General features: G+C 37.1%; 1 protein-coding gene across 1 annotated transcript in view; it reads left to right on the top strand.

Moving 5' to 3' along the window:
* The window catches only part of LOC106877382 (uncharacterized), a 900,394-nt gene that overhangs the window by 219,647 nt on the left and 661,952 nt on the right, over nucleotides 1-18,795 (top strand). Inside the window, exons 5-6 of the mRNA XM_089341355.1 lie at nucleotides 8,919-9,098; nucleotides 9,945-10,061. Coding sequence (XP_089197481.1) covers nucleotides 8,919-9,098; nucleotides 9,945-10,061 — 297 coding nt within the window. The remainder of the gene's footprint in view (nucleotides 1-8,918; nucleotides 9,099-9,944; nucleotides 10,062-18,795) is intronic.

Raw genomic sequence — 18,795 nt, 5'->3', positions numbered from 1 at the left:
GTCTTTCAAGAACTGAAATGACTGCATTTCAAATTTTTAGGAAGTGAGGCTGCAGTATCTCTCTGCAGTCAGTGGTTGTGACTGACTGTCATGGCTTTGGCATGACTTGATAAGCTTTCTTCATACTTGTTGGTTTTTTGCTTGAGTTTGTCATTTATTATTTTAGTTTATTTTACTTTCTTTTACTTGTTTCAGTCATTTGACTGCAGCCATGCTGGAGCATTGCCTTAAAGGGTTATCATTGAAAAAATTACTCCCCCCCCCCCCCCCAGACTTATTCATTGTAAGCCTAGTACTTATTCTATTGGTCTCTTTTGCTGAACTGATACGTTATGGGGACATAAACACACCAGCATCGGTTGTCAAGCGATGGAAGTGGGACAAACAAAGGCACACACACACACACAAATACATATATATATATATATATATATATATATATATATATGCACACACATGAGTAAGCACATAAATGCACATAATTGAATAAGCACATAATTGCTGAACTGCTTAGTTATGGGGACATAAACATATCAACACCAGTTGTCACATGGTTATGGGGACATACAGACAGAAAGACACACACATGTTGATATAAATGTATATATATTCTAAATGATTGATATAAAAGACAGAATGTATTGGGTATGTACTGTAGTGTGCCGATACACGACTAGGGACATACTGAAAATAAGGTTTAGATACTAAATTGTATAATTTTATATCTAAATTTTAATTTTAATTATAACATATATATATATATATATATATATATATATATATATGTATGTATATATATATATATATATATATAACTGCAGATAATACGGGACAATTATTTGGTAGCCATGATAAAACTCCAAGTTTCAGATGCTGGGGCGGAAACCCACACCGCTATCTCTTCAGTTATGCGGCCATTGAAAAAATGCTATGAAAATGACTGTTAAATAAAGGGAAATTACTGTGTGATTGACCGTTATTAAGACAAAAGAGCTATTAGAATGACCGCTAAGTGAGGGGAGGGAGTAAAAGTAAGGGAGTAAAAATGTTCATAGTAATCACGTAAGCGCGCATGTCCATACATACACATGCGCATCCGCATACCCACGTACATGTGCCTATATGTATATCGTCATCCACCTTGAAACACACACATGCTTACCCACACATTCGCCAAAAAATATATACATATCTGCATACACGCTCACACACACACGTGTGCAACATGCTTGCACACATATGCACGTGCACAAAAAAAGTTCATACATACATCTATATACGTACAAGCACAAAAAAAACAGGGCTAAAGCAAAATACAGAAAAAAGTGTAAAAAGGCAATAAGGGTAAAACACGTCTATATATGCACATTTTCGAATGCACATGCACACATACGTCTATATACACATGTACCCGCACATACACACACATCCACAAGCGTACAGAAAAGGTTCCATGTACACGTCTATATACACACAGGAAAAATGCAGGGTGGAAGGTAGAATACAGAAAAGATATGTGTAAAAAATATATGTGCGATAAACCTATAAAACAATATCTCTTTAAATATGTAAAAAAATATAAAAAATATATAAGAAATATAAGTAAAAAGTATAGAGAGATAAGAACCTTGTACATGGACACAATATAGAAAGCAAGTCCTATCTGTAATCTCACGGGGACCAAAAATGTAACAAATATTTAGCCACATGTGGACATGATGCAAAAAGTTCAGTTCTTGAATTTATACATGTGGCAGGGTCTAAGCTGCCTTTTCAGATGGGTCGTCTTTCCACATCACAAAGACCATACTTATTCAGCAAGTTCAACAGGCCATTGATTGCAATCCCAGAAAGTCCATGATGTTTTGATCAGCACAAAGTTATAGCAGAAGACACTTGCCCAAAGTGCCACACAGTGGGACTGAACCTCGAACCATGTGGTTGAGAAGCATACTTATTACCACACAGCCATGCCTGCACCTGTTAATTTCTTTCCACTTCATATTCTTTATTGCTGTATCTTTGAATTTCAGTCTAGGTCTTTTCCCCCTTGCATACTTGGGAGTCAAGGATTTGTTTAGGGAGTCTGTTGTACGTGACCCAACCAACATAAATTTCTATCATTGAGGATTTCCATTATAGGAGGGCAGACCTGCACATTGTAAGGTCTCTTCTTTCGTGATCTTCTCAAAGAGAGTAATATTCAAAATTCATCATTGCTGTCTCATATCATATATGCATGTAACTTGTTCACTTGAGCTTTATTGACTATCCTGCTTACAACTCCATATAAATAGCTGCAGTAATACTTTAGTTATTGATTACAGATTACCCTCCTTATTTTGCTCACAATGTAATAGAACCCTATGTTTATTAGTAATTCATACTTTCATTGGTTGTATTGACATTTTGCGGTAGCAATATGTTTTCTTTGCTTTCCATTATTTTGAATTGTAAAAGGGTTTTTTTGTTTATTCTCTGCCAATTTTAAAAGATTTTATTGTACCAATATTAACAAGGATACCACATTGCTAATGTAGTCTAAAATGTTGTCAAATAGAAGCTGTGTGATAAGAAGCTTGCTCCTCAACCTCATGGTTATGGATTCAGTCCCACTGTGTGCTGTCTTGAGCAAAGTGTCTTTTACTGTAGCCTCAGGCTGAATGAAGCCCCATGAGTAGATTTGGTAGACAAGGACTGAAAGAAGCCTGTTGTGTGTGTGTGTGTGTGTATTTATGTATATATGTGTATGTATATGTATATTGTTGTGTGTGTGTATATACCATTGTATCTGTGTTTGTCCTCTACTACCACTTGACAACTGGTGTTGATGTGTTTACATCCCCATAACTTAGCTGTTCAGCAAAAGAAACTGCTGGAATAAGTACCAGGCTTTTAAAAGCCAAAAAGTACTGGGGTCGATTCATTCAACTAAAAGATCTTTCAAGGCGGTGCCCCAACATGGCTGCAGTCTAATGACTGAAACAATAAAAAAGAGAAGGAAATATATCATTTCTAATCTCTCTAAATAACTTTCTCCACATAAATTAGTCTGAATCTCTTGAGACCAAGAACTGACTTTTAAAAATAGTTCTGTGAGTGGGATGACCGATATTTGTTGGGAAAGTGTTATTTGACAGAGATATGTGGATTGTAGGAATTTTCATTCCATAAATTATTTTTAAACTTGGAAAAGTCAAGTAGTGATTAAAAGTCTTTTTGCATCAGCAAATATATTGTAAATAGAGAAGGTAAAAAAATTAGTTGAAATAAGGAAACAAAAGTCATTCACTGAAGCGAAGGCAGGAAAGATATGCAGTAATATACATCTAGAAGATCTTGGAAGGAATTATGCCAAATTTTGGCATTGAAAGCTACACAAATGCCAGGAAGGTTCGCCTCTGCAGTGCCAAAGATCAGTTACTGCAACAGCCTGGGTTTTAAGGGCTCACTGTTTTTTAATATTCTCGCAAAGAGCCTGAGGGACCTACACAAAGTAAGATGTAGGTGTATTCAAAACAAAACTGGATCTCTTCCTGTCAAGAGTCCCAGATGAACTTACCTCATGGCAGGAGACACAAATGAGGGCAGCGTCATCAAACTTCCTTATTCACTAACTGTCACATATTGGAGGAGGCTCTCAATAATAACAGTGTAACAAAATAGCAGTGCCCCAGCATGGCTGCAGCTCTGAGCTGAAACCGATAAAAGAAAAAAAAAAGAAGAATCAGCAGCAAAATTTCTAATAATGGAAGCAAAATTTTTTTGAATAAATAAAATAAAAGGGGGGAAAAAAACCCATTTGGGAATTCAAAAAAAGTCAGTGTCCAAGAACCAATTCCTTATTGTATAATTCATTAAGTTATATTTGGTAAAAATTAATTTTTGATACATTTTCAAATTTACTGCTTCATTCATAGTGGAATAGACAGACGTATGCACGTACACACGCACAGAGAGGCAAATATGTTCATATATACACAAATACACACACACACTCAGGCAAATATACTCACACGTACACACACACACAAATATACACATACACATGTGCATATTTCTGCGTATATATGCAGAGTATTAGGGGTTGGTATTTGTGTAGGGCTGGAATGTCTGTTGGGCTTTTTAGGTGTAGGCTTTTTTTGATGAGTGGTGAAGACTGTTTGTCAGATTAATTTGTTACGTTTTTTTCCATTTATTTTAACACTTTCCAGTACTATTTGCATTAGAAGGAAAAATATTTTTATGGTAGTGTTTTATGAGGTGTGTGTTAAAAGTATCCGACTTTATTTTTTCCTGCCAAAACTAATGCTGCACGAGCAAAACCATTTGGATAGGAGGTGACACTTCCCGTCTTGCACTTACTTTTTCCCCAGTAGGCTGCATCAGTTCCTCGCTGTTATGCCTAGAGTACAGACTTGTAGTGCACACTTACCAGATTTTCATTTTCAAGCAAGATGACTGAATGCATTTAGCAGAGATCTTGTATCAACTTTAACCAAACGTTTGGTGATACTTAAGCTTAGCCCATCCATATGACTCAGCAGGCCATGGGCAAAACTCAGATCAAGGAGTGGTGCAACATGGTCATAGCTCAGTGAAGAGTGAGGTACACTCAGGCAGGTCATCCACAAACTGGAATGAGGAACGGCTTGAGAAGGTTCAGCGAATATTCATGGAAGACCATCATGTAACAAATCGGCAAATTACTCATGAAGTAGGAATAAGCACAGAATCAGTACATTTCATTTTAATGGAGGATTTGTGCATGCAGAGTGTCGGTGAAAAAATAAAGTCAGATACTTTTTGGATGTACCTTGCAATCCAAGCTTTTTTGGTCAAGAGCAATACACCACTTTTATGACAGACTCCCTACTCTCCTGATTTCGCATTGTGTGACTTCTTGCTCTTCTCCAACTGGAAACCATGCTGAAAGGGAAGCACTCTGAGTCGCAAAATGAAATCAGGAGAAAAGCGATAGAGGAGCTCCATAGCATTCCAGAGAAAGTATGTCATAGGTGTTACCAGTAATAGCAGAACTTCTGGGAGAAATATGTGAATTCCCAAGGGGAATATTTTGAAGGTGATTAAATAAAATTTGTAAAATGTACAAAATTATTTTTTTATGCCCAAAAGTCAGATATTCTTCAACACACCTTGTACATTTTTTTTTAAGGCTCTGTTCTTTGTCTACACCTTTTACTTATTGTTTTTGGAATTTTTACCTCTTTTCAGACATAATGGAGCACCAAGTAGAAAAATGAACAAATTTATTTATCTGACAACTCATATATATATATATATATATATATATATATATATATATATATATATATATATATATACATACAAACACACACACACACTCTCACTCATACAGGTGTGTGTGTGTATATATATATAATATACATACATATATATATATATATATATATATATATATATATATATATATACCGTATATGCTGGCGTATAATACGACTGGGTGGTGTACAAGACAGCCCCTATTTAAAAAATGGCTTCTGAGCTATACTTGCTGTATAAGACTACTCCAAGTTTTCATGGACGATAGCTTGAGCACCAAAAGTGCAAGATTGATAGCTAAAGGTGTTGGACAAGCTGTAGCTTCCCCACCAGCCCCTGAAACCTCTGCTTTTCTTGTGTTTTAATAGCATTTTAACCATGTTTCAATCAGTAAACTTTTTGTGCAACAATTCTGCAGTCTTTTTCAAAAAGTGGCAAATATTATAAATTACCTACTCTAATACTCATCAAACATACCTGGCTGGTGTAAGCACTACCATTGTGACATCACTTAGGTGTTAGTTATTTGATAGGAACTAACATAGTGTCAGGTGTACCATAATAACATCATTTACTTGAAATGAATTTATAGATTTACTCATGGTATGTATAATATTATATTGCAATATATAAGAAATGTTGTTATAAAGTACACTACTATTATTTTCTTTAATTTGTAAATTTTATTTTGCTTCGCAAGACTATTGGTAGGGCTGTGTTCGAATTGCTTGCACCAGTTTCTGATCTACTCTATTCTAATTCATTTGATTACACCAGTAGGTACATGTATAATATTAATATTTGGGTGCTAAAGATGACTTGTATACTGAATACATTTCTTTCAGAAATATACATATATACATCCATTTAAGATACTAATTCACAAAATTTTAAAAGCAAATTAAACAATGAAGATTTTAATTTTATTTGCATAGTTTAATAAAATGATTATTACTTCAGTCATCATATATTAAAAACCTTCAAAAGGCACATCATCATCATCATCTGAGAAGCTCTTGAAGTACATTGTGACATTTATCAGAGAATCATCGTAGGGATCAAACTCAGAATCAGATGAAGTAGCTTCGACTTCTAATTCCCTCTCATCCTCCCACAGCATGTCATCCTCAGTACCATCTAGTGAATTAGATATTCCACACTTTTTAAAAGCCCTGATGAACGTTTCTGCTTTAATATCATTCCATGCTATGATAACAAATTCACACAGAACATTCAATTCTGTGGTACACATATTTCCATCTCTAATGAGGCAGTGTAAACAGCATGAACTCTGGGACCTGTTTGATTGGGCTGATAGCTTATATTCTCTGTTTGTCAGCAGTTACAAATGGCAACTGGTGTCTGTCCACTGAGTTTGCTGTGCTGTTATTTTAATATAATTGTACTATTAATCCAGCTTCCTAAACATACATGTAAGTATCAGTAGTAAATATTGAGTTGTAGGATCATAGGATCTACATGAGTATTTTACAGTGTTTTCCATCGATATGTGCAAGAGTCAGTTGAAAATACTGCTCTGTAGAACCATAGAATCTATGCGAGTGCTTTACACTGTTTGCCATTGACATTGGTGCTACTCTAAACCACGGGAAGTCAAGGTTCAGATTTTATACGGGATATATAAGATGACCCCCAGTTTTGGGATGACTTTTTTAAAGTTCAAATTCCGTCTTGTATGCCAGTATATATCTGGTATATATGTTATCACCATCATCATCATCATCTCCCTTTTTCTGTGATTGGTGGGGAAGACAAAATGGATAGTTTTTCATTTAAGCATTTCTATTAACACAGTTCCTATCATTTATAACTTGATAATTGATTATATTTTTTGTTGTTATTTTAGAGATCAAAAACCTGAATATTCTAGAATCAAATTTCATTTTCAAATTGGTTGTTATTTTATTTCTTTTTTTTTTTCAATTAAAAAAAATCTATATCCATAGATACTTTTTATACACTTTCTTTGAATACTGCACCACCCCACCACCACTGTATGCATGGAATTAAATGATATATGCTTTCAATTCAGTGACAATTTCTCAGTTTACATTAAAAGTGATTCATTTGATTGGTTAATAAGAATATTTAGAAGAAAAACAAGCATATTTTAGTGACAAATTTTCTGTTGGCTGTGATCAGTTACTTTAATTTTGCCAATCTATCATACCAGGGGATTCTTAAATATATTAGTTCTGAATGAAAAAAAAATCCAGGATTGATTTGGATTTTAAAGAATTGTTTTTATAGTTTGTTCAGACTGTTTTTGACCTTGGTATTCTTCAAGTGCCAAGTCCTTATGTTTACAGTATAATTGCTTCCTCAAATATTGGATTGTTGGATAAATTCATTAGCTTTTTATTCTACTTGGCACTTCATTGTCATATGTCTGAAAAGAGATAAAATTTATCAAAATTTCGAAAAGAGTAAACAAATTTTCTGGAGGCAAAATACTGCCACAAAAAGCCATAAAATACCAAAACACTGCAATAAAAATATTTTTTGAGTGAATTCAAATAACATTGGAAAAGTTTAAAATAAACAGGAAAAAATGAATTTATTTGATGACCCAGTATTCATATTCTTTTTTATCATAGTAAACAACTAACACACATTCACACACATGCACACATTTCAAGGTGTGTAAATTTTAAAATTTACACTCTTGATAATATTCACAATCCAGAGAAGTGAACCTGGAGTTACTCATCAGAAGAATTACAGCAGGATTGCTCATACTAAGTGATCACTGATGCTTATTACTATTTGATGCGGTTAGCTCTAATCTGGAATATACCTGAGAGCTACAATGGTACCTGCCTGGATAACTTTATTCATATACACTCACATTGTATACACACGCACACACACACACAAACACACAAGCCTTGTGAGTAGCTTTTGCAGACAGAAACTGAAAGAACCTGTTGTGGGTATGTGTGTGTGAATGTTCATGTTTGTTTGTGTCTCCTTTTCTTGACATTGCACTCTAATTGTAAACAAACATTACTGACATACAAGCAGTGTTGTTTATTTCTATGTAAACATAATCATTGTGTTGTTGGTATTTGAAGAACTCAGGGAAATATACCTTTTAGAAACCAGTGATGGTTGGCCATAAAAAAATCTGTTTCAACAACTTTTATCTGACCTATACAAGCATAGAAGAGCAGACATTAAAACGAGGATGATGATTATATATAACAAACAATTTGTGTTCAGGTTTTGTTTTATGGATTTTACTTCAGAATACTCAGTCCAATGTTTTATATTCATCATTCTTATCAATTTACCTCTTCTTATCGTTAACATACTTCCTACAATGGTAGTTATTGGATATATCTTCATTAGGAGTGACTTACCAATTGGTTCCCCATTATCTTTACCCAGAGAACCATTAAAACCATTTTGAAGTGATTGTAGGAACTGTATGAATTTGTTTTCTCGTCATCTTTAATTTGGATACCTTTATACCATTTTTGGATATAGTAGGTCCCCCCCCCCCCCCCCCCCCCCCCCCGAATGTGGATGGAAGGATCAAATTTATTGAAGAACATGGCCTGATGAAATAATTTTACTTTATTTTTACACAGAAATCTGGTGAAAGCCATGATACAGAATCAGTTAGAAAACAATTTCAAAAACAGAGGGCTCGAGAACATGCTGAGTATTCAAAGATTTTACTGGCGAAAGAGAAAGAAATTGAAGAATTAAAAAGGCAATACCAGATATTGGCAGAAAAAATTAGCTCCATGTCAAAACAACTGCCACAGGTAAGTTAATTTTGGCAATGTTTAAAACACACAGCATTTGAGCACATTGGTATTATTAATATTGTAGACTCATTTATTAACTTATATCCATACACTTCTTTGTATTTCTTTTTAAAGCTTAGTTTAAAATGATTAAGCCCATTTTGGTTACCTGTATATGTTGTGATCTGTAATCAGCCACATGTATGTGAAACTACTTACTGTGAAGTATATAAAACAGTCACAACTGAGACTGCATTATAAACCAATCTAATTTGATTCTGTAAGATAAAGCAATCACATTTGAGTGATAAAGTACATCCAATCCATGCAAGCATGGGAATGTGGATATTAAAATGATTATGATGATGATATTATCATTATACTTTAATGTCCCTTTTCCATGCTGGCATGGGTTGGACAGTTTGATAGCAGCTGAAGAGCTACCCAGACTCCATGGTTTCTACAGCTGGATGCCCTTCCTAATGCCAACCATTTTACAGAGTGTATTGGGTGCCTTTACACAGCACTGGCAGGGGTACTTTTATGTGGTACCAGCACCCATGAGCCCCCAAGGTTATGATCACTCAGCTGAAGCAGGATGAAGGCGACATGCATGTATGCAATGACAACTATGATTTTACTTAGCTTGACATGTCTTCTCAAATACAGCAAACTGCCTGGAGTCGCAGTCCCTCTGTGAGGCCCAATGTCTGAAAATCCTTTCTCAACACTTTGTCCCACATAGTCTCTCCACAATAGAGCTCAGCACTCCCTGACGCATCTGTCTTCATTCATACACATTACATGACCATCAGATATGTACATACTGGGAGTGAGTATCAATCTGTTAACATTTTTCTTCAGAATTCTCGTCTTTATGAAGATCAAGAAGAACTTGAAGCAATTATTAAGCAAGCTGCCAAAGAAAGGCTCCATTTAGAAAAACAGGTAGTCAGGACAAGAATGTCAGTCTCTTCTCAGGTAAGACAACAATTCCTTTTTTATTTCTACCTTTTAATTTCCGTGTTATAACTTGATATCTTGTTGACTTCTGCTTCCTGAGTGGAGTTTGCAAGTATTATATTTATGAAAATAGATTATATTTCTGGTCATGTTGCAGTCTTGAAATTCACATTTTTTTGTTGTTCTTCTTCATGCATATTATGAGTTGTTTGGTAACATGTATTATGCTTTTGCTAATTGTTTTAGATAGTTTCTATATAGTTGACAGCAAATATAGATGCAGCTGGAGGGAGAAGGGGTTGCACTAGTATCCACTTGATATTCAATACTGCTGTGTCAGTTGTTGCATGTTAAATCTATGTGGAACTTGTTTTGTACTTTGTGTAGTCTGTAAATAAGTATTATCATTAACCAGGCCGAAGGTGCATTTTGAAAGAGTAATCACTCACTCACTCATGCTCTTGCTCAATGAGGCTTGGGTTATCCCTGGTTAATGGTCCCAAAGGTGCCATTGTGTGTAGAGCTGACCTGGTCTAGCAGTGCCTCCCATCACTGGCAGTCCTGTGCCAGCTCCTCTCTATCCTCCAAGATGACGTTTAGCCTCTGGAGATCTTCCGTTATCACATCCAACCATCTGGTGCAGAGCCTGCCCTTGGGTCTCTTCCAGCCCACAGTTGCTTCATCAAAGGCCCTGGGAAGATGATCTGGCAGAAGGCAGAGGACCTGTCTGAACCAGCACATGCCGTGGATAATTTTGAAAGAGTAATCGATAATAATAGACGCAAAATTCTATCTGCCCATCCATCCAGGACTCTTATATCTCAGTCTACATTTGCTCTGCATAGATATATTATACCTTTTTGGAATCAGGATGATTCTGAGATTGAAAATCTACCCTTCATTTGGTTCTTGAACATCCAGCATTGGGATCAGGTTTGGATGAGAATTTGTTATATGCTAACAGTTGAAAATTCAAATGTTAAAAGAATTCCAAAAATTTGTGAACTTAGAAGTTTTTCATTTAAACTAAATTTAAAGTAATATCAATGGTAGTGTAATAGCATATTGGTAGAGTACTAATAAATGCTTTATTATTAATGCTCTCTTTAGTTTTGGGTCACTGGCCCAATGAGCCTTCTGCATGAGCTGTCTTCAAAGTCTGCAAAAAAAAAAAAAAAAAAAAAAAAAGGTGCATGGCTCAATGGTTAGCATGTTGGGCTCACAACCATAAAGTAGTGAGTTTGATTCCTGGACTGGGCTGTGTGTTGTGTTTTTGAGTAAGAGACTTTATTTCACGTTGCTCCAGTTCACTCAGCTGTAGAAATGAGTTACGATGTCACTGGTGCCAAGCTGCATCAGTTTTTGCCTTTCCCTTGGATAACATTAGTAACATGGAGAGGGGAGGTTGGTATGGCTTGGTAACTGCTGGTCTTCCATGAACAACCTTGGCCAGACTTATGCCTCAGAGGTTAAATTTCTAGGTGCAATCCCAAGGTCATTCATGACTGAAGGGGCCTCTACCCTTTATATATGTATGTGTGTATGTGTATATATATATATATTTATATATATATGTTGTTTTGCAAACAATTTTCACATGCAAGTGCTAACAGTTGAAAGTTCAATATAGCGGACACATTTCTCTCCTACGACATCATGATTCTCTCTCACATATTGTCTTGCAACATGAAGTACCTCAAGTCTTTGGTCCTCATGGTGCAGAACATTGGCAAATTTTTTCTTATCTGCTTCCCCTCTGGCTAAATAAACCTGTCGCCTAGCTTCCCTTCTGGCAGTCTGATAGAATTCCCTGTTACCACAGTTCTTCCAGTCCTTCCAAGCCTGTTTCTTTTCTCTAATAGCCCTGTCAACAACATTGTTCTACCACCACGTTATTTTGCATTGAGAGGGGACTTTGGACCATCTACAGATCTGGTCAATGGCCCTCAGCAGGTTGTCCCATAGAAACCTCCAGTTGTCTTCCACATCGTGTGAAGCTACATCCCCCTCTATTTCGTCAAAGGCTTCGAGTAACACATCAATAAATCTCTGTCCATTTGCAGGATCTTTAAGCTTCCAGACCCTTCTTCGCCATATCGATCTTCTTCTGGGCATCCATGTAGCCCTGATCCTGAAGTCGCTAACTACCAGTCTATGTTGTTGGATACATTCTTCGCCTGGGAAGGTTTTGGCATTTATAAGCAGCCATCTTTCCCTTTTTCTGGCGAGGCTGTAGTCAATTTGGCAAGTGTGTCTGCCAGAATGGTAGGTGACTAGGTGACTGTATGTTGTCCAACCTTCCCAGGCGAAGAATGTATCCAACAACATAGACTGGTAGTTAGTGACTTCAGGATCAGGGCTACATGGATGCCCAGAAGATGACTGGTATCGAGAAGAAGGGTGTGGAAGCTGCAAATGGACAGAGATTTAGAGACGTCCTGGAAGATCTGCAGAGATCGACGAAGATGTCCTGCAAACTCTGGTGGTCCAAAATCCTGTTGTAACTGTTGAGGAACTAGCCGAGAAGCTTAGGTTTGGTCATTCAACCATTCATCGACACTTGTGTGCCATCGGAAAAGTCAGCAAATTGAGTTTCAAGACGAAAGGTATTCTTCCCTCAGGATAATGCTCAGCCACATGCAGCAAGGATGACATTCGAAAGACTGGAGCAGTTTGAATGGGAAAACGATGCCCCACCCACTATATTTGCTGGACATTGCCCCATCTGATTATCATTTATTCTACAGTTTTATGAATTCTGTAGATGAGGTCAGAACAGTACTGGAGAAGTATTTTTCATCACAGACTACTGAATTTTGGAAGAGGGGCCTTGCAAATCTACCAGATAGATGGATGAGCATTGTAGAAAATGAAGGAGAGTATATTTTAGATTAAAAAAGAACTTTCTTTATTTTAATTTTGAAAAATAAAAGAAGTATAAAAAATAAACACTTTATATATGAGATGACCCAAGATATATGTTTGTATATATATATATATATATAAAATTTATGTTATAATAATTTCGACAAAACAATGTACATGATAACACTTCCAATCAATTAAGATCAGAAGCCATGAGAGCTACTGCCTGGTACTGCATCCGGGCATTTATTATTATTATTATTTTTATTATTATTATTATTATTATTATTATTTCAAATTTTGGCCAGCAAGTTCGGTGGGTGGTGGTTAAATGCTCATTTGGTACCTATTTTATAAACCCTAAAAGTATGAAAGGCAAAGTCAACCTTGCTAGAATTTGAACTCAGTACATGAAGGCAGATGAAACGCTGCTATGCATTTTGTCTGGCATGCTAACAATTCTGCCTGCAACCTGCTTTACAATAGCTACTTGTAATAATGGAGGTAAAGTGAAGATCAAATAAATAGTGCATGTGTTTATTGGCAAAAGCTGACCATCCCCAAATATAACAATATCTGTTACAGCAGATTATTTCACATCAAGAATCTTTCAAAACAAATACATAGAATAGTTTACTAAAAATTGAAATGGAAATTTATTTGTCTTTCGTAAAGTTTGATATAACACGAGTTCTCTCCCTTTTTGCTCACTTAACATTTCATATATCTACATCAATAAAATTTATAGACGATTACATTTTATTTTGCTTTTATTTTTTTTTTTCTTACACTCTTTGCTTCTCCATTTGTGAAACGGTGGAGTCAGTAGCATCATATGGCTTCTATTTAGATAAGTCACTGAGCCAGATCTTTTACTTGTGTGTGAATTGCTGTATGATTTCAGTCGATGGAATATGGTTTATGTCTCAATGTGATTAATGTTGGCATTTTTCCAATTTCTCAAAAGTTGAGAAAACAAGAAGTTCACTCCTTGTGCATTGTTAAGACATAATGGTGAGAAATGGGAGTCACTATGTGATGTATTGTAGTGCATATAGGCATTCATGCAGGGGCCAGACAGAGGAGGCAAAATGGAATTTAGCCAAGAACAAGATGGAGAAGTTAGAAAAGCTATCAGGCAGATCTATATAGATATCAGAGAAGAATATTTGAATGAAAAGTGATTATTTTATAAAAGCCTATATTCTAATACTCTTTTACTGGGTTGACACGTTGGACTGAGGCCATGCTGGGGTACTACCTTCAAGAGTTTGAGGTGCTTATATCAACGTTGTTACTTATTTCAGTTTGGTACTTAATTATTGGCTCTGTTTGTGAAACTGCTAAGTTAAATGGACACAATATAAAGAATACTAGATTTTAGATAGGTGTATACATTGGTATAAATATATATATATATATACTAGCAGAGATACCCGACATTGCTCAAGATTAAAACGGCATAGTTTGTATAAATATATTACAGTTATGTTGAAACAGGTGATACAGGAAAGTGCAGCATTGACAATAAAACATTTGTGGAGTAAATTTTAAAGCTTTGCATAAACAACAATTTGAGTTTAGCACACCAATTTGGACAGAATTATCATTTTTATAAGAATGGGCTGGATCATATATGAAAGCAGCTCCAGGTGTTGTGAAGAACGAATTTGTACATGGTCTGTTTCTGAGAGCTATTCTATTGGACCTCTGTGTAATCTGGTGTCCTAAACATTGTTTCAATGATTCAGCATTAAGTGCTGCAGCATGCCTTTGCTAATCTTGGTAAAGTTTCGTCACCCTTCTCTTGAGACTCAATCTGATGTGCTGCAGCATGCCCCTGCTGATGCTGAGAAAGTTTCATTTCCCTTCTGTCTTGGGACTCCATCAGACATGCTGCAGTATGCCTTCGCTGATGTTCGGAAAGTTTCATGTCCCTTATGTCTTGAGATTCTTGCCTTTGGTTTTCTGCACTCCTCCTTGCTTTATAGGTGTTTCTGGAGAGATTACATATTTTCTTTGGTGCCATATTTTTTCAATATTTTAAACAAAAAATTATGAACATAGGAAAAAATATACATTAATCTCTATTTTTATAAGTTGTATATAGTATGTCTATGTTTTTGTGTAAATTAACCAAATATAAGCAAATTGTAATACCTTGCAATCTTGCAACTGCTGCAATAGCTATGAACTGTTAATTGAATGGTAGATGTGTATTTTTATATAACTTGGACCTTGCACGTAATTGTGGAAGGTTCAGTTTTGACAAGAATGGCTGGGGTTTCACATATGTATGTGTAGATGTATGTGTGTGTGTTTAATAATGTACGTAACAGGCATGCAAACACACACACTCACAGACACATACAAATTCATATACAGTGTGACGATCTGTACACATACACTCTCACACATATAGTAAGAGAGACACATACAGGCATACATTCACGCATGTCAGTTGTCACATGTGTATATGTAGATGTGTGTGTGTGTTTAATAATGTAAGTAACATGGAAACACACACACACACACACACACACACACACAGACAGACATACACACTCATACACCTACCGACATACACTCAGAGATTCATGTATGTGACGTTGTTGTCATCATGGTATAAAATGTCCTTTACTCTCTTGTACGTATCGAATGTGCAAACACACACACAAAAGTGAAAGAATAAATGTGAAACAATATTATAGTCTTACCACATTAGAATTAAATGTGAAAGAATAAAAGTGAAATACTATTATATCATACAAGGAAGTCAATTTATAGACAGAAATTACAAACCCCATTTCAGTGTATAAAGCTCTAGAAGAAAATAGCTTGAGTGAAAAAACTTGAGCCACTTTAGGATATCTTTTTCTAACGCATGAACACTCAGTGGCATGGTTGAATTCTCATTGGTTAGTAACGAAGGCTGTATCACAAGAGATAAGGAATTATGTACATTATTTACATTAGACGGATATTTGTCCTCATCTTGTTTGTTGTTTTGTTAGCACAACGTTTTGGCTGATATACACTCCAACCTTCATCAGGTGTCTTGGGGAAATTTCGAACCTGGGTTCCCATTCCCAAAGTATTTTACAATGTTATTATTATTATTTTATTATTATTATTATTCAGGTCACTGCCTGGAATTGAACTCGGAATTTGGAGTTAGTAGCCCGTGCTCTTAACCACTATGCCATATGCCCATGCATGACAAAATTGAAATACACTGAAGTCAGTTTTCAGAGAGAGAGAGAGAGTAAATGAATGAGTGAATGAAACAGACATAGACTTAAAGAGAGGAACTAATACAGAGGGTGAGAGAGAATATATGTAAGCAAGAGAAACAGAGAATGAGAAAAAGAAAGAGAAGATAGAAATAAGCAGAGAGAGAAAAGGGAGAGAATCGGTTGAAAACTGCAGATTTTAGAGAAAAACCTAGTGAAATGCCTTTTCCCCCAGTTTCTCACTTTATGCGGGAGCTCTGGGCAAAATGTTATAGTGCATGACCATCCTTGGCGCATAAGTAATGTGTGTGTAAACACACATCCCTTGTTTTATATATATAGATATATATATACACACACACATATGTACATGTATGTATATGCATATATATGCACACATCATCATTATTTAGTGTCCATTTTCCATACTGGCATGGGTTGGACAGTTTGACTGGAACTGGTAAACTAGAGAGCTGCACCAGTCTCCAGTCTGTTTTGTATTTTTGGCTGGATGCCCTTCCTAATCCCACCAATTCTGTAGAGTGTACTGGGTGTCACTTACATATATGTACATATATACATACATACATACATCATCATCATCGTTTAACGTCTGCTGTCCATGCTAGCATGGGTTGGACGATTTGACTGAGGACTGGTGAAACCAGATGGCTACACCAGGCTCCAATCTGATTTGGCAGAGTTTCTACAGCTGGATGCCCTTCCTAATGCCAACCACTCAGAGAGTGGAGTGGGTGCTTTTACGTGTCACCCGCACGAAGGCCAGTCAGGCGGTACTGGCAATGGCCATGCTCAAAATGGTGCATTTCATGTGCCACCCGCACAAGAGCCAGTCCAGGGGCACCGGCAACGATCTCGCTCGAAAATCCCACGAAGGCCAGCCAGGCGGCACTGGCAACGGTCATGCTCAAAATGGTGCATTTCATGTGTCACCTGCAGTCCAGGGACACCGGCAACGATCTCGCTTGAAAAATTTCATGTGTCACCTGCACAAGAGCCAGCGCAGGGGCACTGGCAACGATCTCACTCGAAAATCCTATGACGGCCCCGCACAACAACCAGTCCAGGGGCACTGGCAACGATCTCGCTCGAAAATCCTACGACGGCTCCGCACAAGAGCCAGTTCAGGGACACTGGCAACGATCTCGCTCGAAAAATTTCATGTGTCACTCGCACAAGAGCCAGTCCAGGGGCACTGGCAACGATCTCGCTTGAAAATCCTATGACGGCCCCGCACAAGAGCCAGCCCAGGGGCACTGGCAACGGTCTCGCTCGAAGAATTTCATGTGTCACCCGCACAAGAGCCAGTCCAGGGTCACTGGCAACGATCTCGATCGAAAATCCCACGAAGGCCAGCCAGGCGGCACTGGCAACGGTCACGCCCAAAATGGTGCATTTCATGTGTCACCCACACATGAGCCAGTCCAGGGGCACTGGCAACGATCTCGCTCGAAAATCCTACGACGGCCCCGCACAAGAGCCAGTTCAGGGGCACTGGCAACGATCTCGCTCGAAAAATTTCATGTGTCACCCGCACAAGAGCCAGCCCAGGGGCACTGGCAACGATCTCGCTCGATATATATATATATATATATATTAGTTGTAACCCCCATGTCGGTAGCACATAAAAAGCACCATCCGAATGTGGCCGATGCCAGTGCTGCTTTGACTGGCCTCCGTGCCGGTGGCACGTAAAATGCACCATCCAATTGTGGTTGATGCCAACTCCTCTGGCCCCTGTGCTGGTGGCATGTAAAAAGCACCCACTACACTCTCGGAGTGGTTGGCATTAGGAGTAAAACTGGTTAGAGGAAACTATGCAGAAGCCTCATCGTATATTGTGTCAAACTGATTCTACTTGAGGATTACATTAAACCTTTAGCATTTAAACTGGCCATATCTGGCCCAAATATTCTACCTGTTTTATGTTCAAATAGAGCAGATCAGGCCTCTCACACCTACACTACAATGTCAGTCTAAAACAAGCAATCACATCATCAAAATCTCAAAGCTACAAGATTATGCATGATTAATTCAAAACTGTGAATAAATTAGCATTACATTTGACAGAGTAATGTGAATGCGAAAAGGTTAAGGGTTCACATCTGTGGAATACTCAGCCACTTAAATGATAATTCAATGAGCTGGTAATTCTGATAATGGACCACAAATTTCTCATCATTGAAACTGATGCTGTGTAGTAAGAAGTCTGCTTCCCATCCACATTGTTCTGGGTTCAATTCCACTGCATGGCACCTTGGGCAAGTGCCTTCTACTGTAGCTTCAGGCCAACCAAAGCCTTGTGAGTGGATTTGGTGGGTGGAAACTGAAAGAAGCCCATCGTGTGTGTGTGTATTTGTGTCTGTCCTCACCACCACCACCACCACCTGACAACTGGTATTGGTGTGCTTATGTCCCCATAACTTAACAGTTTGGCAAAAGAAACTGAGAGAATAAGTACCAGATTTAAAACCAAAAAGAAAATTCTGGGGTCAATTTATTCTACTAAAACTATTCAAGACTGTGCCCCAGCATGACCACAGTCTAATGACTGAAACAAGTAGAAAAATAAAAAAGATATTTACTTTCATTTTGAATTTTTTTCTAATGAAATACAAAATACAAGAGAAAAT

The sequence above is a fragment of the Octopus bimaculoides genome, chromosome 24 (genome assembly GCF_046866305.1).
Source record: "Octopus bimaculoides isolate indiv1 chromosome 24, ASM4686630v1, whole genome shotgun sequence".
NCBI classification, from domain to species: domain Eukaryota; kingdom Metazoa; phylum Mollusca; class Cephalopoda; order Octopoda; family Octopodidae; genus Octopus; species Octopus bimaculoides.
This window is presented reverse-complemented; position numbering and strand designations above follow the sequence as displayed.